Source organism: Chrysemys picta, chromosome 22, assembly GCF_011386835.1.
Source record: "Chrysemys picta bellii isolate R12L10 chromosome 22, ASM1138683v2, whole genome shotgun sequence".
Taxonomy (NCBI): Eukaryota; Metazoa; Chordata; order Testudines; family Emydidae; genus Chrysemys; species Chrysemys picta.
In genome coordinates, this window is record NC_088812.1 from 10,440,608 (window position 1) to 10,467,967 (window position 27,360).

Sequence of the window (27,360 nt, forward strand, 5' to 3'; positions counted from 1 at the left end):
CTCATTAGAAAAGTGTGATTTTACTTTTTTCAGATATACCAACTGTACGTGATTCTTACAGGCAGAAGTCAGTACAGTTTCCAGGAACTTAGTACAGAGAAGTCATGTTTACAAGTATTGGTACATGTTTAACAAGTCTTCTGGTGCAACATTGAGCTAGGTAAATTAGCATCCTCTCTCATATCCTGGAATTTGGAAAATTGTCATTAATAAACATGTCCATCCCAAAATCAAGAAAGGTTGTACAATTTTTTAAAGCGCCCCAGTACCAATCCAATAATTCTTTGTGCTAGTATCTGCAGACAATCTATAAAACTGTTCTTTACTGACAGCAGATATTTTTAATGTAGTTCTGCTGTATAAGTCACATACCAAGTGGCAATTCATTAAGAACAAACCAAACTAGCTTTTGTAGAAGCGGAGGACAAAATTACTGGCCTGTACTCAAGATAGATGCAAATTTCAGTACCATATTTACAGGCTGAGCCACTTTATAGTACACAAATAAGTCTCAAGACTTATGGCAGATTTAGGCACATTATGGAACACTGGTTTTTGTAATTTTTCACATGACCAGGTTTTAAGAATTCTCACTTTTTAAAGTCACTGGCTTCACTAAAAATAGACTTGCAAAAGGAAGAGCAAGTGTTTCTCAGCATTCACTGCTTCCCAATACACGGGATCAGCACTCATTCCCCAAAGGATTATGGTAGTTCTCTTGGAACAAGGTAGGATTACTGCTGGTGCAAAACGCTGCCTTATAGTTTTCAGAAAGTGTTTAAATGGAACTCCAATAAGGTGCTCTTAAACAGATGGAGGCCAGCTTCCCATTGAAAGATATATATTTTCAAATTAAAATATTTTTCTGGCAATTTGCCCTAACATACTGACTAGATCTTGCCAGTGACTTTACTCACTAATGCTAGATGCAATATGGCACTAAATATTTAATAAAATACATTGCACAATAAAACTCTTGATTAAAAGTCTCAATTAAGCTAAAAACAAAAGTAATAAGATTATACCCTAGTACACAGGCTGCTGAGAGTAGTGAAGGGCAGTTAGTCCTTTATTGTAGTCATGCATATGTGGGCTGTAAACGTTATAAAAGGGCTGAATCTCCAGGTCCATTTTACTTCAGCATAGGAGAGGCAAAGAAGTATCCCTGGCGTCCAAGGTTGGTTGCAGACTTGCTTTTGCTCCCAAACCTAATTAAACAGAGATAAGGATCTGTTCTAAAGCAATAATTCCCAGCCCTGCCATTAGAGCACCTCCTTGTGATGGACTGGTGAATTAGCACTTCTACATGTACAGTGCCATTATCTTTTTTCACCATTCTGTGCTCTTTAAACACTCCTTTTTAGTTTTGATTTGTTTGTGGTCCCCCCTCCCTGCTCACGAGGTCACATACTACTTATGATGGGGCTGCCTTTTGTTGGTTCCTAGAGTCTGAAGTACAGGCATTCTGTTTAACTGAGTGCCATGGAAGCTAGGGAGAGAAGCTTGGACCTGTACATATAAGCTGTCCCTCTGGCCAGCTGCACTAAGAGCCATAGAGGAGCAGGGATGAAAGGCAGGTGGCTTTCATGGAGCCCCCTACTGTTATGAAATTTGCATTGAGGAAGGGCAGATCCAAGGCCCTGTAACTTTCTCAACCCCTTGAGCTCTCCGCCATATATTCCAACCCTCCCATGGAGTAGTGCCCCTCTCCACCCCAGTAAGCAGTTGATTAGTCTCTTATAAAAAAAACTGCATAAACACCAAGCACTGTGCAATACTCAATGAATGCTCCGTAACCATGAGGTAGGTATTATTCCCCAAAGGCCAAAGTTTCTTGCTTCCCAAACTCATACTGTCCACAAAGTCCTATTGCAACCTTTAGTTTATTGGGATATATAAACAGTCAAATATAGTGCATGATATTATTTGGACTGAGACAGTAGCTCAGATTAAGGCCATGTCTACACTACCACTGGTATAACTTATGTCATTCAGGGGTGTGAAAAAAGCACCTCCTTGAATGACGTATGTTACACCGACAGATGCTCTGGGTGTGAACAGCTTCTCCTGCCGACATAGCTACCACCACTTGAGGAGGTGTTATGCTGATAGGAGAGCTCTCTCCCATCGTCATAGAGCAGCTAGACAATCGATCTTATAGCAGCGCTGCTGCATCGATACAACTGTGCCGCTGTAAGTTCTCTAGTGTAGACATGGCCTTAGCATTTGATTTTACTATCCCAAAGTATGCAGTTTCACTTACTTCGGGGTAGTCTTGCTGAGCGTAGATCGGACCTTCTGGGACAGGGAGCTAGATGAAGGAGTCTTTGTCAGTTGCTGTTCTGGAGTAGTGAGAGGACCCAGCATGCTCACTTCCGACAGAGGAAACAAGAGTCATATTCGAACAGGCACATAACTCACATACAATGTTTCTTCTTAAACTAAGGTAATGGGATTATATTTTGCCCTGTTGCCATATGGTAAATCAGGGTAACTCTGCTGAAGTCAATGGTGGGACTCCAGATTTACACAAGTGAAAACAGCAGAAAAACTGGCCCAATATGTTCTATAAAAATAGAGGCACAACAGCAAAGCTAAGTGAAGCAGGACTCCCTGCTTAGTACACTTTGTATGTAAAAACGTGTTAGTCTTCCACAAAGTTTGCTGAAGTTTGAGAGAAGCTCATCTTTCCTGCCATAAGCTACTTCCCTCCCCAGTCCCCCCCAAATGCCCTTGTAACATTGCACCAATTGATGCCACAGCTAGATATTTAACTCTTTAAAAGCTTCTTTGTAGCTTGACGTTCCGACTTACAGCACTAAAGGCAGCAGGTGTTACAGATGCTTGGTTATCAAGGTGAATGGTAACAGTTAGGCCTAGGCTGGGGACTAAGAGCAAAATGTTGCCCTCAGTGTGAAAAAGTAATACTCCTCCTGAGGCTGGGAGGTGGGTAAAACAGACCAAAGAATGCCTGTTTTGAAATGCCATTAGAGAGACAAGATGGGTGAGATAATGTCTTTTGTTGTACCAATTTCTGTTAGTGAAAGAGACAAGCTTTCAAGCTACACTGTGTAGCTCGAAAGCTTGTCTCTTTCACCAGTTGGTCCAATACAAGATATTACCTTACCCCACTTGGTTTTTCTATTATCCTGGAAACAATATGGCTACAGCACTTGAAATGTCATATCAGGGATAAAGAGCCATGACCATCAGTGTCAAAGGCTGTATGGTAACTGGAGTGTGGAAGAGGAGGAGTAGGAATTACACAGTTTGGCAAGCCTGTTCCAACACAATCTAACAAAAGGCTTTGATCTGATGTCACTGTTTTAGAGTGGATGTTTGGCCATAGTTGAAGATCTGATAGAGCAACATTCCAGGCTACCTTTAACATCTGGTGTTCGGGGAGTGGAATAGGCATTGGAGTTTTCAATTATATGCGCTGGGTCAATGTTTTCTTGCTCCACCATCATGAACTGGCTCCAGTATTCCACTGGCAGTGACAGCAGCCGCTCTACCACCTACAGAAACACACTTTAGCACACAATTCCCCACCGTACCAGAAACTTACAATTCATTCAGCCTAAAAGTAGTATCAGATGGGCCAGAGGACAACAGCCCCAGGTGCCAGTATAATCAGATTCTTTAACAGGACACTTCATGTGTCTTACATCAACATTCTGCCAGGTGTCATTACTAATCACCTACCTTGGGTTGTCGTTTAGTGTCTTGCAAGAGTGTCATGGGGTCAGGATCTGGCACAGCATGGGCAACTATTGTGGGGCCGAAGACTTTGGACAGGTTGGTGATGTCCATTTTAGTGTCTGGGCTCTGAGCCACTCTAGACAAGAAAGAAAGAAAAAGGACATTGAGTAAATTTTGTTCACAGATAGAAAACCCTGATAACGTGAGCTGATGTCAATTATATCTGAATTTGCAAATAGTCCCAGGTAAAGACTCCTCTGTCACTCAACCACCAGTGTGAGCCTGTAGAAACAGAACTACAGCATCATCTCTTTTTCCCCATTTCCAGAACTCCTAACCTGGCTGAACCCACCTCTGAAGGTGAATCATGAGGAAAGCAAGTGTGTCTCTGTTCGCCTGAGGGAGTTCACCAACAGCCTGGTACATGGCAGCCACACTGTTGTCTTCATCCAGAATTTCTTTAAATAAAAAAAGAAAGCAATTAGAGAGGCCTGTGGGATCATTTTCCTCAGACAAAAGTATGTTCCATCACAGTGCTGGAGGGTGATAAGATTCTGGGTCCCATGCTCCTGAGTTCTAATTCTAACACTGATACTATCTAACCTTGAGCAAATCATTTAAACACCTGTGCTCTGGTTTCCTCATCTAAAATGGGGCTAATACCAGTGTCTCAGAGGTTTTGTGTTACGAGGCTTAATGTGTGTAAAATGCTTTGAAATCTTCTGGTGAACAGCACTGTAAGTATTGTGCTCTCTCTGTTGGACACTGATTTCAAAGATTTTCTGTACAAATGTTAGAATAGCTTCAAGACTGCACTAAACTTGTGCATGATTCCTGAACAGGATACTGACTATCAGGACTATTGATTAATTCCAAAAATCAAAAACTGGGATTATTTAAGGATTAATCTAAAAATATGGGATCTAGAGAGTGAGTATCCACCTAATGTTAGCAGCCTACATGATAATATCCACAGAATGAGACAGCTGCAGCTGCAAGGCAGATTACTTATCAGAGAAAGTTCTTCGAAGACCTGGATGAGATACTTCACTATAACAAAGCTAACACCAGGCAGTGTTGTAGAGGCAGATCTACGGTAGGAAGGAAGATCTCTCTACAGTATACCCAGTACTGCCAATACATTCACATCCAAGAAGGATTGCCAATTCAGATGGATCTGTCTGAGAATGGACCCTCAGGCACTACAACTGCCAATGGCATTTGGCTCGCCTCACCTGCTGCCTCCATAAAAGTCTTGTTTAGCCGGAATGTGAGAATGGGTTCCTTTAGGCTGCGCAGGAAGTCTTTAAGAAGGCCACAGATGGCATGGATATCATCCACTTTGCTGAGCAGGGGCACAGTCTTCCCTCGAAGGAACTTCTCCTTCAGCTCTTTTACTGTCCGGTCACAGCCAGAAATTCGGTATAGGCCTGTCTGTTAGAGAGCAATGCCTAAAGTCAGGACTTCACCTGCCCAAACATCTTGAGAAGGCAAAGTCTAGATTCTTCAGTAAAAGCAGTCTCCTGCCCCCATTGTAAATTGTGAGATCTCTGAGTAGGGACTGTAACTTGCTCATTGTGACTCATGTGTTGAACAGCACTGTGTATATCTACAGCATCATAAACAAGAGATCCTCAGATTAACCAACTGTGGCTCTAATCATCACAGCCAAATTTGTTTAACTAGTACCCCCACTGATTTCAGGTGATTCTTACCTCACGTAGCCCTCGCTGCTCAATTTCATTCACACAATGCACTACAATGGAAGGAATCATTGGCGGAGTCATGGGCACAAAGTCCACCAGTGTCCCCTATAAGAAGGAAGAGACTGATTTTGCAACATTGACATTTACAAGTTTCAGGACACTGGAAGTGCTCAGGAGATCCCAACAGATCTAGGCTTAGGAGTAGTCTCTAGATTCTCATTCCCTAGACCCACAGAGGTAGGTGCCATGGGCACAAAGAGAGGACAAACACTATGTGCTCCTATAGAGAGCTAAACAGTATCTACCCAGAAGTCCTCCATACAACAGTCTTACTCTATAGGAAATGGAGAGCCAAGAACTGAGTTTAACTTAAGACATGTTGCACCTGTGGAGTTACCATACACGAGAGGCTCAGGCAAAAGACTCCTGCTTCACAGGCCAGTGGAAAATGGACCATGCAGCAGATATGAAGGGAAAGGAGAGCAAGTAATATTACCATTTAATAAAGCAGATAACTCTGGCACCTATATATCAGGATCTTAAGTTCACTAGAAAAGTCTAGACAAAGGGAAGGAGTACTACTGTGAGTGGTCAAAAAAAAAAAAAAAAAAAAAAAAAGAGGGATCTAGCCTAAAACAAGCAGGAGACTCCTAAAGACCAGCTTAGCTGTGCCATCATTCACCAACCCGAAAGCATCTTAAGGCTCCAATTTAAGCAAAATAACTTTGCCAATAACTTCAGTTGAGACTGGAAACACTGATACATGCAGAGCCAGAAATAGTTTCCGTGACTGCTTGTAAAATCAGAACAAAATGCCTCCACCACATACAATTCTCCACCCTCCAAAAAACCCCCATTCCTACTATTCTTGGCTTTATTTAACAGTCTCATTTATGTACATCTATTAGATCTGTAATAAAGCAGACAATCCACATAATGCAGCAACAAGTTAACCAGTATATAAGACTCCTGGAGTCCTTAAGCAAGGTCTAGTTCTCCCAAATGGGCATTAGCCCATTTGTTGTTGGCAGCTACAGGGTTTAAAGCTCATCTCACATAAAGCCATACCTCTCCAATTCTGACAGGAGTGCCTGTTAATGTTGGGATGCAGGGATGGGGACAGCGGTCCCGACATTCTGGGTGAGTCACCACACGGCAGTCCCTGCACTTTAGGGACAGTTTCCCAAACTTTATCCGCTTTCCACATGGAACGCATGACTCTGGTTTGATAACCTGGAAATAAAGAGCCTGTGTATGAGGAAGTGGTAATAATGCAACAAAACAATAGATACAGTTTAGCACAGGTATATTGAATGAGTTTCTTGTTCTATATTGATGGCAAAGTAGAGATACCATTGTAGGCAGACTAATAGGGTTGGGAGTTAAATAAGCCCTTGTCAATGGTTAGTGATTCTGCTTCTAGCAAACCCTGCTCATTTATTTTATCATCTTAGTTCCAGCCATCATGACATCTCTTACAGTCATTGGGACATGCATGGGAAGTCTAAACTCTGGATCTCAAGGGCTGAATTGTCAGCTGTTAAACTTCAGCATAGCAGGGCAAGATGTTTCACAGTAGGAGCTAACAAAGATATATGCCTGCATACAGGGCGGTCCCTAGCGGTGTTGCGGGGCCTGGGACATTAGAAACTCAGCGCCTATCTGCCAGGGGGTGCTTTTACACCCCTTTCCCCCCCCCCCCCGGCTCTGCCCAGGCCCCATCCCCACTCCACCCCTACCCACAAGACCTCACCCCCACCCTGCTTCTTCCCACCCCCATCCCTTTCCCACCCAGTTCCACCCCCTCCCTCAAGCATGCTGTACCCTTGCTCCTCCCCACTCCCCCCCCCAGCGCCTCCTGACACTGCGAAACATCCGCGGCAGGCGGTGAGAGGGAGGAGGTGGTGCTGGGGGGAGGGGTCAGTTCTGTCTCTCGCCTCACCTCACCTCCTCACCCCGATTCGCCGTACCCAAGGGACGCCTCTGCCTGCATATATCCTAGGGCATAGCTGAGGACTCAGGATCAGAGTCCAGAGCTGAAACTGCCAACATCAGATTGGATAACTGACACTGCACCAGCCTGCACTCAGAGGGATGTACAGCAGTAGGTCCAGTGAATCTCTTTCAGGACTGACTCTATAGTCCACCCACACGAGAACTGAAAGGGGAGAGCTGCTCAAGTTCCTACTGCCTGTACACATACCGTCTTTGATACAAATTCGTGCAGCCTCATCCCTCCATTGCTCTGAGGAGTGTTAGATCCATCAGTTTCAGATCTGGATTCCAGCTGCCTACTGCCCAAGCTTGAGTCACTATTCCATGGTTGTAAACTGGCTGAAAGAGAGAGAGAGAGAGAGAGAGAGTTCTGTAGAATAATTTTCCAGCCTTCTGTTTTCAGTATAAAGACTATATAATGATTGAGTCAACTTGGAACTGGCAGGAGATTATTGTGAATGACTGAGGGATATCCATGGCCTAACAAGTACTGCCACCTGGCATCTGTGTTATGGCAAAGGTAGTGCAACCAGCAGAGGCTGTTACAAGATACAACTGGCACTTAATGACAATTATTTACCTCACAGGCAATCATAGAATCATAGAATATCAGGGTTGGAAGGGACCTCAAGAGGTCATCTAGTCCAACCCCCTGCTCAAAGCAGGACCAATCATCCCAGCCAGGGCTTTGTCAAGCCGGGCCTTAAAAACCTCCAAGGAAGGAGACTCCACCACCTCCCTAGGTAACACATTCCAGTGCTTCACCACCCTCCTAGTGAAATAGTGTTTCCTAATATCCAACCTGGACCTCCCCCACTGCAACTTGAGACCATTGCTCCTTGTTCTGTCATCTGCCACCACTGAGAACAGCTGAGCTCCATCCTCTTTGGAACCCCCCTTCAGGTAGTTGAAGGCTGCTATCAAATCCCCCCTCATTCTTCTCTTTTGGAGACTAAACAATCCCAGTTCCCTCAGCCTCTCCTCATAAGTCATGTGCTCCAGACCCCTAATCATTTTTGTTGCCCTCTGCTGGACTCTTTCCATTTTTTCCACATCCTTCTTGTAGTGTGGGGCCCAAAACTGGACACAGTATTCCATATGAGGCCTCACCAATGTCGAATAAAGGGGAACGATCACATTCCTCGATCTGCTGGCAATGCCCCTACTTATACAGCCCAAAATGCCGTTAGCCTTCTTGGCAACAAGAGCACACTGTTGACTCATATCCAGCTTCTCGTCCACTGTGACCCCTAGGTCCTTTTCTGCAGAACTGCTACCTAGCCATTCGGTCCCGAGTCTATAGCAGTGCATGGGATTCTTCCGTCCTAAGTGCAGGACTCTGCACTTGTCCTTGTTGAACCTCATCAGGTTTTTTTTGGCCCAATCCTCTAATTTGTCTAGGTCCTTCTGTATCTGATCCCTACCCTCTAGTGTATCTACCACGCCTCCTAGTTTAGTGTCATCTGCAAACTTGCTGAGAGTGCAGCCCACACCATCCTCCAGATCATTAATAAAGATATTAAACAAAACCGGCCCCAGGACCGGCCCTTGGGGCACTCGGCTTGAAACTGGCTGCCAACTAGACATGGAGCCATTGATCACTATCCGTTGAGCCCGATGATCTAGCCAGCTTTCTATCCACCTTACAGTCCATTCATCCAGCCCATACTTCTTTAACTTGGCGGCAAGAATACTGTGGGAGACCATATCAAAAGCTTTGCTAAAGTCAAGGAATAACACATCCACTGCTTTCTCCTCATCCACAGAGCCAAATATCTCATCATAGAAGACAATTAGGTTAGTCAAGGACGACTTCCCCTTGGTGAATCCATGCTGACTGTTCCTGATCACTTTCCTCTCCTCTAAGTGTTTCATAATTGATTCCTTGAGGACCTGCTCCATGATTTTTCCAGGGACTGAGGTGAGGCTGACTGGCCTGTAGTTCCCTGGATCCTCCTCCTTCCCTTTTTTAAAGATGGGCACTACATTAGCCTTTTTCCAGTCATCTGGAACCTCCCCCGATCGCCATGAGTTTTCAAAAATAATGGCTAATGGCTCTGCAATCTCATCCGCCAACTCCTTTAGCACCCTTGGATGCAGCACATCCGGCCCCATGGACCTGTGCACGTCCAGTTTTTCTAAATAGTTCCAAACCACTTCTTTCTCCACAGAGGGCTGGTCACCTTCTCCCCATATTATGCTGCCCAGTGCAGCAGTCTGGGAGCTGACCTTGTTCGTGAAGACAGAGGCAAAAAAAGCATTGAGTACATTAGCTTTTTCCACATCCTCGGTCACTAGGTTGCCTCCCTCATTCAGTAAGGGGCCCACACTTTCCTTGACTTTCTTCTTGTTGCTAACATACCTGAAGAAACCCTTCTTGTTACTCTTAACATCTCTTGCTAGCTGCAACTCCAAGTGTGATTTGGCCTTCCTGATTTCACTCCTGCATGCCTGAGCAATATTTTTAGACTCCTCCCTGGTCATTTGTCCAATCTTCCACTTCTTGTAAGCTTCTTTTTTGCGTTTAAGATCAGCAAGGATTTCACTGTTTAGCCTAGCTGGTCGCCTGCCATATTTACTATTCTTTCTACACATCGGGATGGTTTGTTCCTGCAACCGCAATAAGGATTCTTTAAAATACAGCCAGCTCTCCTGGACCCCTTTGCCCTTCATGTTATTCTCCCAGGGGATCCTGCCCATCTGTTCCCTGAGGGAGTCAAAGTCTGCTTTTCTGAAGTCCAGGGTCCGTATTCTGCTGCTCTCCTTTCTTCCTTGTGTCAGGATCCTGAACTCAACCATCTCATGGTCACTGCCTCCCAGGTTCCCATGCACTTTTGCTTCCCGTACTAATTCTTCCCTGTTTGTGAGCAGCAGGTCAAGAAAAGCTCTGCCCCTAGTTGGTTCCTCCAGCACTTGCACCAGGAAATTGTCCCCTACACTTTCCAAAAACTTCCTGGATTGTCTGTGCACTGCTGTATTGCTCTCCCAGCAGATATCAGGGTGATTAAAGTCTCCTATGAGAACCAGGGCCTGCGATCTAGCAACTTCTGCTAGTTGCCAGAAGAAAGCCTCGTCCACCTCATCCCCCTGGTCTGGTGGTCTATAGCAGACCCCAACCACGACATCACCCTTGTTGCTCACACTTCTCTGGATAAAGTTGAGACTCTCAGGTTTTTCTGCAGTTTCATACCAGAGCTCTGAGCAGTCATACTCCTCTCTTACATACAACGCAACTCCCCCACCTTTTCTGCCCTGCCTGTCCTTCCTGAACAGTTTATATCCATCCATGATAGTACTCCAGTCATGCGAGTTATCCCATCAAGTCTCTGTTATTCCAATCGCATCATAGTTCCCTGACTGTGCCAGGACTTCCAGTTCTCCCTGCTTGTTTCCCAGGCTTCTTGCATTTGTGTATAGGCACTTAAGATAACTCATCGATCGTCCCTCTTTCTCAGCATGAGACAGCAGTCCTCCCCTCTTGCGCCCTCCTGCTTGTGCTTCCTCCCAGGATCCCATTTCCCCACTTACCTCAGGGCTTTGGTCTCCTTCCCCCGGTGAACCTAGTTTAAAGCCCTCCTCACTAGGTTAGCCAGCCTGCTGGCGAAGATATCCTATCCTATCTCCTAGAACTGGAAGGGACCTTGAAAGGTCATCGAGTCCAGCCCCCTGCCTTCACTAGCAGGACCAAGTACTGATTTTGCCCCAGATCCCTAGGTGGCCCCCTCAAGGATTGAACTCACAACCCTGGGTTTAGCAGGCCAATGCTCAAACCACTGAGCTATCCCTCCGCTCTTCGTTAGGTGGAGCCCGTCTCTGCCTAGCACTCCTTGGAGCACCATCCCATGGTCGAACAATCCTTCTCTCTGACACCACCTGCATAGCCATTCGTTGACTTCCACAATTCGACGGTCTCTACCCAGACCTTTTCCTTGCACAGGGAGGATGGAGGAGAACACCACTTGCGCCTCAAACTCCTTTACCCTTCTTCCCAGAGCCACGTAGTCTGCAGTGATCCGCTCAAGGTCATTCTTGGCAGTATCATTGGTGCCCATGTGGAGAAGCAGGAAGGGGTAGCGATCCGAGGGCTTGATGAGTCTCGGCAGTCTCTCCGTCACATCGTGTATCCTAGCTCCTGGCAAGCAGCAGACCTCTCGGTTTTCCCGGTTGGGGCGGCAGATAGATGACTCAGTCCCCCTGAGGAGGGAGTCCCCGACCACCACCACCACCACCACCCTCCTCCTCCTCTTGGGAGTGGTGGTCGTGGAACCCCCATCCCTAGGACAGTGCATCTTTTGCCTTCCAATCAGTGGAGTCTCCTTCTGCTCCCTTCCCTCAGATGGGGAATCACTCTTGCAGACATGCTCTCCAAAGCCAAGCAAGAAGCATGGTGCATTAGTGTGTTAAAACTGAAAGCAAAGCCAAGTTACTTTAGAAAGCAATTAAAATCAGAGAATTAGGGCAACATGCTTCAATTATTATTGCCCAGGAGCAGCACATCTTGGGTTAACTGAGAGAATAAGTGCTACCACATAAGCATTAATACAGGCACATAGTTCTTATATTGGATACACATTGTGTACTTCTAATCACTCTAGTATACCAAACTTCTTTGAGCAATTACTTTGCTTATGAATATATAAAAGCAATACTAGAAACCCCTCCGCCCCCACACTCTGCGTTAGATTTATCAGAATACCTCCATACAGAAGATTTATGAAAGACTTTTTTAGCAGTTAGAGTAATTTATTTGGAGACGGCCAGGAAGAGAAGGCTAAAAGCAAGAAGTTTGGCTTTTGTCCTTCAGTTTGATTTTCTCTGGGATAGAAATAACTATGGTCTGTTTCAGAGGATCTGAAAGGAAAATGCCCCCATGTTTATTTTTTTCTTTTGCCTCGATCCCATTTAAAGATCATTCTGTAACCCAACTTTCAAAGAATAAACCTTTCTTTTTAAAGAACAAGCTAAATTTAGAGTTTCCCCAACAACCAGGGTTAGGACACCTGAGAGAGACTATTATTTGATTACTACCTTTCAAGATACCTGTTTAATGCTAATTAGAGGAGAAATGGGAAGCAGCAGGTGGAGGGAACAAAGATTTTCTTGGAATTTTTTTCCCATCCTCCTCTCCTATATATTAACACTTACTAGCCCAGTTATATTTAACAAATAAAGAGATGGCAGAGAGAAACTTTGTGTGCCTAGTTTATTTATTGTGAAGTTGGTCATTGTGAAGTGTGGTCCAGCAAACAAGTTCTGGTCTTTGCTGTTAACTTTACTAGGAGCCATTAAGATCCCTCAGACTACACTCTTTCAAAATAACTTTTCAACATAATCACCCCCATTTGTATCAGTGTCTGCAGAGACAGCCAAATAAAGATTCATGAAAATTAGTGACAAGTGACATTGTGCATTAAAACCAGGATAAGGGACAGCCCGCAGACATACATATACCTACCTGTCTTCCTCCGGCTTCTGAGATGATAAGGTATAGTCTGAATAGTGGAGATAGCTTCAATTGGGCCACCATCATTAGGGACCATAAGTGTCGTTTTTGCAACTATAGACTCGTTTCCCTGAAATGAAAGAGCTATACGATTAGTGATGGCAATATTATGTGGCAAGGGATATTTAGCTTTTATTGGCCCCAGCAGATCACTTATCTTGCATTAACGTGTACAACTTAATCAGATGTCTGATTTAATCTTGTGTCAGACAACAGAGGGATAGAAAAGGAAGATAATTTCCAAAATATGTGACTGGCATTAGCTGTGACTCCATGAGTTGCTGTCCTGTGAAACTGTTATACTAGCTCTAGTTTCACAGAGTATCCTATTGCATTTGGGGGCTACACCAATACAGCCACCTCTGACAAGAGGTGCACACAAACTCAGCTGGGTTTACATACCTGGTCCACTGTGGAGCCAATTGATCGGGTTTTTTTTAAAGGACCTGGGGGGCCTTCTATGAACTGCCTGGAAGAACGCTGAAAAGAAAATGTGTGTTAAACAAGATTGGGGGCGTCAAGCCTAGAGCATCACACCACATTTCCTGAAGGATTGGGGTAAATTCCACTGCAGCGTTTGCAGATATTGAAGTCCATAATGATTTCTATTTAGAAAGGACATGAAGACTTGTGCAATAAGGCAGCCTAACTGACCAGTAGAAATGGTTCAGCACACAATCTTCCCAAGAAGTTTGACTGGCCAACTGAGTGCTCTACCACCAAGACCTTCAGGGGAAGTAATTTTCCCTCTTCAACATGAGGAATGCTATTGGAAAACAGGGAGCAAATACCAAATCCTCCGCCAATAAGACAGCCATCTCTTCTGATGGTTCGGATCCCTCTTCCCTACCCATCCAACATGCTGACTGCAGGATAGTAGGACAAATCCTGAGCCCACTTTTATGATGGGAACACCTATCTTTAATTTCCCACTATTACTAGTTTCATGTTACCAGAAAGATGCAGTAAGTCCACCAAGAAGCTTCACTCCAAGTAACTTTCTGCTTGTAAGCTGCAGGTGAGAGTAGCATGGGACGTGGGAATTCACTTCATCATCTCCAGCTGACAAGTGAAAGTTACTTCCAAAGCTTTCATCTGAATCCACACAACAGTGCTGAATTTTGGGATGCAAAAGAATTAAGGATTTATTCATCTAGGTAGTCCAGTTCTATAAACTAAGTCAGAAGACATCTTCCATCTCTTGCCCATGGTGCAGGTTAGAGTGCATTTCTGGGAGGTCTGATCTCACTGAGCTTGAACAGTGACCACCAGATCAGAGAGTCTATTATAATAGATGAATTACCAAATGTAGCCACAGTGCTACGTATTGTTACTCCTGACTGCTCCAACCACTTAACGGGAAAGAATGTAACATACCCGTTTCTCTCTTTTCTTCAGTCTGACAGCCTTCACCAAAGAGGAATCCCAATCCTGTAGGTAGGACAAAGTATTGTGTTAGCATACTGCAGATACTTTCCAGACTTTAGCCATGTCTTTCATTAAATCCATTTTAAAGAACGGTGGACCAGCGAGCTTAAGACAAATATAATACACGTTAGTCTTAACATCATCCAGTTATGAATCTAATGTTTCCTCTGGCTCCATTCATGATTTCTGGACGGTTATAACCAGGGAAGTCAGCTTTTCTGCAGTTCCCACACCTCTGTGCTCATTAAGATTTTGATAGCAGGGATAAAAACAGAGGTTCAGAATTCTCACTGGCCTCTACCACCCCCTCCACCCCTCATTAGTAATTTCTTACACTCACTACTCCCTTTAAATTTCATGCTGGAACTACTAAGACTCTGACTCATAGACTTTAAAGTCAGAAGGGACCATCATGATCATCTAGTTTGACCTCCTGCACATTGCAGGCCACTGAACCTCACCCACCCATTCCTGTAATGGGCCCCTAACCTCAGGCTGAGTTACTGAAGTCCCCAAATCATGTTTTAAAGCCTTCAAGTTACAGAGAAACCACTATTTACACTAGTTTAAACCTGCAAGTGATCACTGCGCCATGCTAGAGGAAGGCGAAACCCCCCTAGGGTCTCTGCCAATCTGACCCAGGTGAAAATTCCTTCCCAACCCCAAATATGGCAATCAGTTAGACCCTGAGCATGTAGGCAAGACATCCCAGCCAGACACCTGGGAAAGAATTCTCTGTAGTAATTCAAAGACGCCCCCCTATCTAGTGTCCCATTACCAGCCATTGGAGATATATGCTGCTAGCAGTTGCAGATCACTACATACCAGCGTAGGCCATCTCATCATACCATTCCCTCCATAAACTTAACAAGCTCGGTCTTGAAGCTAGTTAGGGTTTTTTTGCCATTCCACACCAGATGTGAATCCCTAGTTATAATACTACAGTACTGGGTTCCTGTAGACAGAATGGTAACTAGAGACTATAAACCCAATCTTGCACCAGCACACTGATGCAAAATTAGAACACTCATATCATAGCTGTCAGCAGAATCAACATATAAGGACACTATTTAATTTTGCTTAGCAGTGCAGTGTTTTTATGGTTGATACTGCAAGACACTGCACTGCTGAAACAGCAATATGGGGAGTGAAGATAGATAATTCTCAAAGATTAGAGTTACATTACCAATGACTCGTCAGTCTTGTCAAAGCTGATGTCTGATAGAATTGAGCCAGATTCATCTATTGTTGAAAGTCTAAGACGTAAAGTAAAAAACCGATTAGTCTGTAGGTTTCATTTCCAGTTGACTTCATGATTCCAGGGCAAGCTTACTGACCAGGCAATAGCTATGTATTCTAGTTGGGAACAAGGCAATATCTTGATGCGATGAATGTAGCATTAATGCAGCATAAATAAGAGTGTAGATTCACAAACGGATGGACTGTCATTTGCGATTTACTAGGGGAAACCAAAATCCATGGAGTAGGCATAACCCAGATTTAGCATGTCAGTATTTTGTTGTATTCCCAAATCACAAGTCTTCTCTCTTCCTCCTCCCTTCCACATAAAGCTTCTACCTCTTCTGATTGCAAAGCTAAGTTCCTTCATAAATCAATGTACAAGTTCTTTTTGACTGCAGCCCATCAGACAAGCACAGAAGAGTGACTTTCTCCTACTTCCCTATCCCCATTTAATTTGCAGTTTTGTGATATTAAATTCAAAACCTAGCCGAGACTATTTAACTACCAACACAGTTAAGACTAGAGAGAGTCCAGAAAACAAACAAAAATGCTAAAAGGTTTAGAAAACCTGACATATGGGGAAAGATTAAAAAAACTGGGTATGTTTACTCTTGGGAAAAAGAAGACTGAGGGTAGACCCAATAATAGTCTTCAAATATGTTAAGGGATGTTATAAAGAAGATGGTGATCAATTGTTCTTCATGTCCACTGAAGGTCGGACAAGTACTAATGGGCTTAATCTGCACTAAGGGAAGTCTAGATTAGATATTAGGAGAAACTTTCTAATGATAAAGATAGTTAAATTCTGGAAGAGGCTTTCAAGGGAGGGTTTTGAATCACCATCATTGGAGGTTTTAAGAACAAGTTAGACAAACACCGGTCATGGATAATTTAGATGTGCTTTGTCCAGCCTCAGCATGGGGCCTGGATGAGATGACCTCAAGGTCCTTTCCAGCCCCACATGTCTATGATTGTAAAACAAAAAATTAGGAACAACCGCGCCAGATGAGATCAGTGGTCTGACTAGTTTAGCATCTACTCTGATGGTTGTTAGTTCATTCAGAGAAAGAAAGAAAGACAGAAAGAAAGACAGAAAGAAAGAAGCCCCCCAGTGGACAGTTATGGAATATCCTGTCCCAGAAAGGAAGAATCTTCCTAACCCCCATCAGTTCATGGTTGGCTTATGTCCTGAAGCATGAAGGTTTACATCCATTCTCTAATACAATATACTAATGTAACTGTTCTTATTCCCTATATAGAGTAATTTTTCTCTGGCCTTGGTGATATCTTGTGGCAATGAATCCCATAGGTTAATTTGTCAGGTGTTAAGAAGTTTCCCGTGGTCAGTTTTAAACTTGCTTTCAGTTTCATGGAATGCCAATTCCATTGTGAGAAAGGATAAATAGGAATACCCAATTTATATTTTTTTAGCATTATTTTGTATCTATCCATCCCTTCTCTAAGTAGTTACAAGTTTTTGATATCCTCTCATAGAGAAGTCTTCCATTACAAAAATCATTTTAGTGCCTCTCTGAACCCCCTTATTTCTGGTATATCTTTGAGACTGAATACAGTAATCCAGATGAGATCATGTCACTGATTTATATAATGGCACTGAAATATTTTCTGTCCCATTCCTTATATTCCCTAGCATTTTGTTTATTTTTGACAACCTCTGCTCAATGTGTATCAGCTTTCATTTAGTTATCCACAATGAATCCCAAGTTCCCTCCTCCTCCCACCATCCCCCCAAGTCGGTATTCAGCTCAGATAATCCTTGGTAAACAAACAATGATAAATATAGTAGCTCTCTGGAGCCAGGTCAGTGGCTGGGAGAAGTATTTCTGAACTGCTGTTTCACCTTTAGGTTTATTATTGATGTGCAGGCTTAGTTATTGACAAGTAGTTTAGCACGGCTATATAAAAGGAAAATCTTTCACAAGTAGTGGGATTATAGCTGAAGTGGAAAAAAAAATTGAGTGGTTTCAACAAAGATGCACTGTCCTATGCTTTTATATTCCTCAACCCACACACAAAGTTCTGGTGGCAATAGTAGTCTCCTAGAACAATGGAGCCCCAAGACAAAAAACATTTTTGGATACCAAATACAAATTTTCTACAGAACCTAAGATTTCATTAAAAAAAAACCTATTGCCCCCCAAAAATTCAAATGCTATTACCTGCTTTAATTAAATTTACTGAGAAATATGGAATTCTTATAGCTTTCAAGAAGAACAGTTAAAGTTTCAAATTTTTCAAATTAAAATAATTTATGTTATACATTAGATTGCTTTGAGGAAGAGGTCATGTGAAACACTCTGGAATACAGGATCACAGGAGAAAAAAAGCTGGTAGCTTTGGGGTATTGCAAAGGAAAAGTCAAAAACCTCTACTATAGTCTGAGATTACTGTAAACCTAGGGACCAGATATCCAAGAGTTTAAGTATTTGTGCTAATCAGTTGTTTCCCTTATGGTCAGGTTGCTACCTTCCCTACCTTCTGTTCCCAGAACCCCCAGTGGAAAGTTGAGGCCTGTTAAGGAAGGCCAGGGCAGATTTCTGTTCTTCACTTAGCTGAATACTGCCAGATGCATCACACATCAGTAGCTCTCGAATCAGTTGGATCTGCCGCTCCTGTAAAGTGGAAAACATCAGTAGTAGCTAGGGGAGAAAGCTTCACTTCAGATTTATGGGAGACAGGCAGACCATAAGACATTTAATACAGCTAATGCAGGTAGGCTTTGATGAAGTTTGCTACTCCAACAGCATATTAAAAGCCCATAAAGCAGAAACTGGCGTCCCAGCTTCCAACAGGTAACAAACTCAATTTAAAGTAGCAGCAGTGAGATTCTTCTGAATTAAACCACTATTCAAATGAAGGCTATACTCTCTTGCAATAGAAAACAATGTATTGATGTCTTATTAGGTGCCAGTTATTGTCTTCCATAAATCCAAGTAGCTTGGACCTTTTTAGACTGCTGAGAAATGCATAAAAGGATTACATAGTGCTGAACAATTCCAGTCTGCTGAGGAAGCCAATATGGACTCTTCCAAACAATACATTAGGATGAATTAAACTCCATACTAGTCTTGCCAATATGCTTCAATTCCTACCTGCATGGTTATAAATGTCTAGTTACTAAACCCTAAAGAGCTGGATAGCCACTGCAGCAAAAGGCCTCACAAAGTCACAAGATTCCCAATAGAAATTCCTGGAATTTGTTGATGTCTCACAATGCTGCAGTGGTGCAAGAAGTCATGGTTTTGTGGCTCTCCGCAAATCCATGTAATACAGTATTTCTCTCCATTCCTGCCTCACACATGCCATTGGTGGTAGGCTGTCTACATCCTCTCTACCTGAGATCAGGAGAGTGAAAAGAGTTCCTATCAGGCTCATTAAACTCCCAAAAGAGTTGCACGTAGCTTTGAAGCTAAAGAGAGTGAACTCAAGCAGTCATAGAACCACACTGAACATTCCAAATATTATAATCAGTTGAAGATGCCCCATGTGCCGTTTCCTATTGCCCAGTGTCATTAAAATCAGTGGAGTCTTCCATTTTGTTATATTTGAAGGTGATGGTACTGTGGGAGACATGTATAGCTATTAAATATACTACAGAAATTAATATTTTTGTGCCAACACATTTAGGTACATAGAGGTCTCTTTTGTAACTTTCCAGATCCTTATCTGAGTGGACTTATTTATACCACGGAAACACTCATTTAGGTGAATCTCTATGGAATGAAAACCAAAGCCTGTTCCATACAGGAGTCACATCACAAGTAACAGGATACCCACCAGCTTCTCACAGTCTGCTTCAGCTCGCTGTCTTCGCTTGATCTCCACATCCACCTGATTGCGAGCATGTTTCAGCTTTACATCCAGTGCACTACGCTCAGTTTCTGTTTTCATCAGAAGATCCTTGTACCTGGCCAGCTCATGATCTGCCTTCTGCCACTTCTTTCGGAACTCTTCAAAGTTCTTTGCCAACTGGATAAACTCTGGGAAGAGGATGCTTAGTCTTAACAACAGTGAAGAATAGAAGCAGAAGAAATACAGCATCTGCCCCTTTATGTAGGAAGAAACTTTCCATTAATGATTGCCTTCAAGTAAAGATAACAGATCAGCTGACCTGTTGGCAAACCCAGCTGAAGAGGAAAAAAGTCTGCAGAAGAGCCTAGAGGCTAGCTCAGTGGTCTCCAACCTTTTTACGCCCAGGATCACTTTTTGAATCTAAGGGCAACCCAGGATCTACCCTGCCCCTTCCCTGAGGCCCCCCCCCTCACTCTCCCCCAGCCTCACTCACTTTCACAGGGCTGGGGCAGGGTGTTGGGGTTGGGGGGGCTCTGGGCTGAGCCTGGGACAGGGGGTTGGAGTGCAGGAGGGGGTCCAAGCTCTAGGAGGGAGTTTGGGTGCAGGAGCGGGCTCTGGACTGAGGCAGAGTGTTGGGGTGCAGGAGGGGGTATGGGATACAGAAGGAGGTATGGGGTGCTGGCTCTGGAAGACGGGTCAGGGCAGGGGGTTTGGGTGCAGGAGGGAGCTTGGAGATGGGGGTTGGGGTGCAGCCTCCAGCCAGGCAGCATTTACCTCCAGTGAATCCCGGTCAGCGGCGGGCGCAGCGAGACTAAGGCAGGCTCCCTGCCTACCAAGGCCCCACACCGCTCCCGGAAGGGGCCAACGCACCCTGTGACCCCTGGGGGTGGGGAGGAGGCAGGGGGGGCACATGGCTCAGTGCACCGCCCCCACAGCTCTCCCAGCCAATGGGAGCTGCAGGGGTGGTGCTTGCAAGGAGGAGCAGCGTGCGGAGGGAGACCCCCTGCCCCTGGGGCTGCAGTGGCCGCTTCCGGGAGCGGTGTGGGACCAGGGTAAGCAGGGAGTCTGCCTTAGCCGCAGCCACACTGCGCTGCCGCTGGAGATCATGATCGACTGGGAGATCCTCTAGGATCAACCAGTCGGTGACCACTGGTCTAGCTGATCTCCCCAGCAGTTACATCAGTCCCCAATACCAGAATCATGGATTCATGTTTTACTGGCCACCCAGTCCCTAGCATGTAAACAAGACTTCAATAAAAGATAGTCACTCCCCAGGTTTCATATGTTATGCTAAATCAGCAGAAAGAAAAAGATGACCTTCCTGGCAAGTTGTCATACATCAGACTAAAACTACTGCTATTAAAATAACAAGAAGACAGACTGCGTTATGGTCACAGCTCAGTACACCAGAAAGACTTTCAATAGCAGATTCAAATGTATCTGCTGTAATATGCTCCAGTAGATGTAGATTAGTATTATAGATGTCTGGAGCTGCAACTCCATTCAGCTAGATAATTTTACTTTCAAATCAATATTTGTATAAAGCCCATTTCCTTTAGCGGTTTAACACTTCCCTAAGGGGAATATAAGTGTTCCACCCTGCAAAGTTACAGCAAGAAGAGATTTCACAAGTTTGCCTTCAGCCAATGTTTTCCCCCCTGCTATTTATGGAAGCGGTTAGTCCCAGACCGTGTGGGCTCTCCTTGGGCCCATGTCGAAGAAAGTTAACTGTTGGGCCCCCCTAAGGTTTTCACCCCCTCCTTTGGTACTAATTAGCTTCGCACACACGCATGCACACACACACCCCTACACTTTACAAACTCCAACTTTGAAATTCTGTGTGCAAGAAAATCAGGATGCTACAGCATGATGCATTCATCCCAGAAGTCCAGCCAGTCACTTCAGGAGTCCAGTCAGAGCAAATAAACCAAGTTTGCTCCCAAATCTATGTACCTGGAAAAGCACCACTACTTACAAAGCCATCGGTGGGCTCTTTAGTACTCAGGGCTGAAGTCGAAATGAGCTAGCAATTGTCAATTCTTACACTGAACAACATACATGAGTTAACTGTGACATGACTTACGGTATTCATTTCCTTCATTTAGAAATTCTGACTGGCGCATGAGTTGGTCAAACAGATTCCGTAAGTTCAGCATTGCAGTCTCCATCTTCCTGCCAAGAAATCAAAAGATTTAAAGTGATCTATCCAGGTTTTTCCATTCCTCCTGACACAGGAGTCATCGCCAGCCTAAGACAAACCTGTGCTCAAAAGTCTCCGACTTAATATTTGCAGCCAAACACAAAAGTCTCTCAAGAATGCAGTTTCATAGAGCTGTATGTTTCTCATCTTATTCTTGGAAAAAAAGGTCTTCAGGTGTCCCATGAACGGAGGATGGTCAAGACAGCTTTGTACAGAAGCACTACATTTCCCACCCACACAAACACTCCAATGCTTCAGGTAACTTGCAATATACTGTAGGACCTCATACCCCAACAAGACAATCAGGGATTTCTTGCCAATTTATTATTTTGAGGGTATACAATATTGTTCCAATTCCAGCCTAGGAGTAATATAACTCTTCAAAGGACACCATTATTCATACAGTTTCAGAGCTACATACATAAAAAATAAAACAGAAATGTTCTTGGGAAATCTTTGGGTAGATTTGGATTTTGCTTCATTTTTTAAATTACTATTCTTATTGAAAAGATCTTTGGTACTGCCATGGCCAGCATTTTAAATTACATCACAGCAGTGATTAATACAGAAATTGCTAGTTCAGCAGCGCAGAAATTACTTCTCTAATGCAGATTTCTGCTGGAATGCTTATGAGAACTCTGGCTAATATGTTAATACCAAGTACAGGCAGATGATTACATAGTAGTATGTCCTGGCATCCATGCTACACAACACATCACCTTCACAATTAGGAGGGTAAAAGCAGCTCACATATAAGGCACTGTGAACAGGCATGCTTTAATCCCATTCAGCAAGGAAAATTCAAACTCTTTAGAGAACTGATGCCTCATAGAAGAAAAATTCTACTGCAAGAATGCTATTCAATATTTCTGTTTTGTTGCCACTTTTAAGTCTGTTATTGAGTGTCCAGGGAGAAGTCACCTACTACAGGACAGGTCCAACAAAGAAAGTAACAGAACACCACTAGCCATCACCCACAGCTCCCAACTAAAACCTCTCTAGCGCATCATCAACGATCTACAACCTATCCTGAAAAACAATCCCTCACTCTCACAGACCCTGGGAAACAGGCCGGTCCTCGCTTACAGACAGCCTCCCAACCGGAAGCAAATACTCACCAGCAACTACACACCACACAACAAAAACACTAACCCAGGAACCAATCCCTGCAACAAACCCTGTTGCCAACTCTGTCAGCATATCTATTCAAGAGACACCATCATAGGACCTAACCACATCAGCCACACCATCAGGGGCTCATTCACCTGCACATCTACCAATGTGATATATGCCATCATTTGCCAGCAATGCCCCTCTGCCATGAACATTGGCCAAACCAGACAGTCTCTACGCAAAAAAATAAATGGACACAAATCAGACATCAAGAATTGTAACATTAAAAAAAAGCCAGTAGGAGAGCCCTTCAATCTCCCTTGACACTCAATAACAGACTTAAAAGTGGCAATCCTTCAACAACAAAACTTCAAAAACAGACTCACACCTTCTTGTCAACTGTTGGAAACGGGTGACATCCACCTCGATTGCATTGGCCTCATTAGCACTACAAAAGTAATTTTCCCTCTTGATATTCACCCCTTCTTGTCAACTGTTGAGAATGGGCCACTTCCACCTTAATTGAATTGGCCTCATTAGCACTGACACCCCACTTGGTAAGGCAACTCCCATCTTTTCATGTGCTGTTCACTCCATGCATCTGATGAAGTGGGTTTTAGCCCATGAAAGCTTATGCCCAAATAAATTGGTTAGTCTCTAAGGTCCTCATTGTTTTTGCTGATACAGACTAACACAGCTACCACCCGTAAACCTCTTAACAGTAAGAGCAGTAGGACAACGGACTGCCTAGGGAGGTTATGGAAACTCTTTCACTGGAGTTTTTCAAAAGGAGGCTGGATAGCTATCTGTGTTGGATGGTTTAGACACAATAAAAATCTGCATCTTGGCAGGGAATTAGACTAGACAACCTGAATTCTTATGGTACCATATCCAGAATGATATGCCTCTTAATAATCAAGCACTAACCAAGAAACTCTCCACAGCAATCTCATTACACCAATAAAAGTGCACTAGTGGGTTAAGTGTCCTTAGGATGACCAGACAGCAAGTGTGAAAAATCGGGACGGGGGTGGGGAGTAATAGGAGCCTATATAAGAAAAAGACCCAAAAATCAGGAATGTCCCTATAAAATCGGGACATCTGGTCACCCTAAGTGTCCTTGGAATCACTTTTAGCAGCAGTTCTTTTTACAGGTTCTTAATGGGCCAGTTTCCTGTGGTTATAAAAATAAGTGTAAGAAAAAAAATTAAGTACCACTTTTGGTTACTTAAAAAAATTAGGACCAATCAGGCATGACATCACTGACTACACAATGGGTCCCTCCACATCAAGCAACGGAAGTTGGTAAAAAATTCAAACAGGCTGCAGGCAGTAGTGCCAGCTCCTCTATTGGGAATCCAAAGACCTTTGGAGGAAGCAAGCAGTAGCCCAGCTCTGCCCTTCACAGGAAGAGGAACTTCAAAGAGTTCCTTTATCCCCACACTATCCCTTTAACTGAAATGCACACTTTACTCTTCCCTTATCCCAAAGCAACTTTACAGACACAGTACAACACCACTAGTCATTCCTGTCCATGGCTTTTTCCTCTGCTAAGCCCAGGCTGGCTATGTTCCTACGTACAATGTCCTGCCGTCTAGCTGGTGGTCGGACTGACCTTGGTTGTGTTTGCTTATTTTCTTTGCCATCCTATCATCTGTTTGTCTTCTACAGGCTCCCCACTTTACAGTGATGCCATTTATATATACCTCACCTGACAGACATGTTGCTAGTCAGCCCTAACAGAACCCCAGAATTCAGGTCCCCATGTTCCAAGGTTTATGTAATAGGATGTAGGTGGCAATATGTGTTTACTCACAGAAGTGAGTACTCTTGCAGTAAAAAAATCATTACTTCACCACTAGCCAATCAGTGCCAGCTTTGCAGAACCATCTGAAGCCTTCTTATTTAGCCAACAGTGTCTCAAGCACCTCTTGGAACTTTGCAGGCATCTCATTAGTTGGCAAGCCTACCATTTCTGCAGGTAGAAGATTGTTCTCAGTAGAGAAGGACTAATAACAAGTCCACCACTGGACGATGACATGATATTTGAACATTCCTCTTCTCAGCATCAGTGCTTAGTGCTTCACTCTGCAGTTCTCTCACCAGTAACACTTATGGGATAACATAAAGGTATACTAGTAAGCCCCGCAGTACATCTATGAGAGCTGCATTCTTAAAGTGTAAGTAGATACAACCATTCCACCATAAACAGAATCCTAACAGTCTAAATCCTGCTTTCCTTGCTCACAAGAGCAGTCCCACTGAAATCAATGGGACTACCTCAAACAGCTAATACAACCTCGATTGTACTCTATTCCTATTCGTATGTAAGATGTCTATGAAAGAAAGTCTGGTAGGCTACAAAGATTGATTGCATGGGTAAGTTAACTCTTACAAAATTTAACTGTTCCTCCTCCATACAATTACAACTTCAAGAGGAACAGTGTTCTTCAGCTGGTTATGCCTTTTACCTCAACACCTAAAAAGCATGTAGGCAGCACATATTAAGTACAGCTGCCTAAGCAGTGGCACTTAAAGTCTACATTCACCAAGTTATTGTCAAAGGGTATAAAAATCCAGGTTTAGAGAAGAACGAATGAAGAATTTCAACCATTTAAAAATACAATAGACAATATGGGGTGAGAAGAATCTGGAGAAGGCAAAATGCAAAACATTTTAGAAGGGTTGATGTGTACAGTGTATTTAAAGCATCAATCACCCAGACATCTTCCTAAAATATGCTATTTACAGTGCTTTCATGGATTTCCAGACCTAAACATGAGACAGAAAATGGAAGCCAAGCAGTCCTAACTAAGGAGTCAAAATTAATTTTAGATCTCTCAAAGGCTCATTTCAAAGGTAATTCATGTCCTACCACAGACCATGCTGGGCAACTCTTCTGTTCCACAGTTAAAAGGAAGGTGCCTCTTCCAGACTATAAATCACTCTCTTTCTTTCTCTACACAAGGTAGAGATTCAAAAGATCTACCTTAAGCCTTATCATACATTTACAATGTCAATTGCAAAGATGCCTCTAAGTAAGAGGAGTGTATCTAAAAGAGTCATTAGTCATTAGGATCCCACTGAAAGAGCTATATGTTTATTTAGGATAAACAAGGATCTAACAGAATTTCAATTATGCCTCTAGAGAAAGACACTACGATGCTTCTACTGCAGTGCATCCTAAACATCCCGTTGACAGTTACAGGTTCACTCCGGGACATCCAAAACACAACTATTTTCCCCTACCAGCAATATAGCAATGCCCACCAGGCAAAGGTCAGACCCCGCCTGAGGGCAGAGACGGCTATTGTGGGACCCAGCTAAGGTCAGGAGGCTCCCCGAGGTTAATCCATCATTGCCTGATGGGGGGAGGACGGGTCAGTACAAAGACGATTCAGGTTAGGGCACGTTCCAGCTGCGTCGAAGGCATCGCCACTGGCCAGCATCCTCCATCGCCCTCCCGCCGCCAGGGCTTCCCGTCCCCTCAGGGCCGCGATACCACGGGGCCAGGATCAGAGCGCGCAGGGCTGCTTCGGGCCAGCTCGGACCGGTTCCTGCCGACGGGCACCGGCTCCACGTCTCGGAGGGTCAGTGTGGCGCAGCGCGGCGGCCGGAGGGAGGGCCCGTCACCGGGGAAGCCGATGGGGCGATCCCTTCCCACCAGCCTGAGGGTCACTCAGCGCCGGTACTCGCCTCCACCCCCCACAGCGTCACCCGGGAGGGCCCCACGCCCGCCCGACGGAGTGACCCCGACACCCCGCCACTCACCCTGGCCGCCTCACAAGCTCGGGGCGACGATCCCTCACCCAGCCGGCGGGCGCTAACTGTCTATGTCCACCTAGCTCCGCGCGGCAGCCTCGCTCTGATTTGAATCCTAACAGCTGGCCAATCACAGAAAGCTATCCGGGCCATCTCTGCCACTCATTGGTTCTACTTCCACGCGTAGAACTGGCATGCTGAAGCTGAACTGAGCACCATCTTTGCTGAGGGCCTGGCCTTCCGGCTCCACCCCCTGGTTTCTTTCTTCTGAGTGCTGCCGGGCGCCGTTTTCATCAGCGAGGGCAAGTATCGCAATGGAGACCTCAGCACTTGGGACACGCCTAGAGGCCCCAGCGGGCTACAGCCAATATGCAACCGTAAAGCACAGTACCCACCCCAAGCATGCTGCAGTCTAATTTAAAACCTTAGCTAATCTATCAGTTCTACAGCTGCAGTAACTGAGGAAGGGCAGAACTAGGTCTGTTGTGTGGGGACCCTGTGCCTTTTGGAGAGGTTTCTCTTCAGATGAGACATAAAACTGAGGTCATGTGCACTTGTTGTCATTGCATTTTTCATAAGAGTCAGACTGTTAGTTCCAAGGACCTGGCCATATTTCAACACGGGATAATTATAGTCTGCCTCTTCCCAGTCACATCCTTTACAGTATTTTCCATCCCAAGCCAGCTGTTGTACAGACATATGGTGAAAGACAGACTCTGCACCAATTAGTTTACAATCTTAGGATCCAATTCTATAAACACACACATGCTTAACTTTACTATTATTATTTGTTTGTATTACCATAGCTACCATCTATGAGAGGGGTAGCTGTGTTAGTCTGTATCCACAAAAACAACAAGGAGGCTGGTGGCACCTTAAAGACTAACAGATTTATT

At 44.2% G+C, this 27,360-nt stretch overlaps 1 protein-coding gene across 4 annotated transcripts; it reads right to left on the reverse strand.

The window, feature by feature from the left end:
* RACGAP1 (Rac GTPase activating protein 1) lies at positions 1 to 26,737 on the reverse strand. Of its 4 annotated transcripts, none has more exons than XM_008173837.4 (17): positions 26,474 to 26,737; positions 21,473 to 21,561; positions 19,375 to 19,577; positions 18,073 to 18,209; positions 15,521 to 15,590; positions 14,284 to 14,337; positions 13,309 to 13,386; positions 12,859 to 12,976; positions 7,612 to 7,742; positions 6,477 to 6,641; positions 5,418 to 5,513; positions 4,938 to 5,136; positions 4,055 to 4,160; positions 3,706 to 3,838; positions 3,383 to 3,518; positions 2,264 to 2,372; positions 1 to 1,208 (listed from the first exon to the last, which is right to left on the reverse strand). In XM_008173837.4, exons 2-17 carry the CDS (start codon positions 21,555 to 21,557, stop codon positions 1,133 to 1,135), a joined length of 1,896 nt encoding a protein of 631 aa, XP_008172059.2. In that variant the 5' UTR covers positions 21,558 to 21,561; positions 26,474 to 26,737; the 3' UTR covers positions 1 to 1,132. The 4 variants fall into 4 exon arrangements, with proteins under 4 accessions (XP_008172059.2, XP_008172060.2, XP_008172058.2 ...); XM_008173838.3 differs by having other exon boundaries at positions 21,473 to 21,557; positions 26,474 to 26,655; XM_008173836.4 differs by having other exon boundaries at positions 25,952 to 26,527.
* Positions 26,738 to 27,360: the final 623 nt, after the last annotated feature.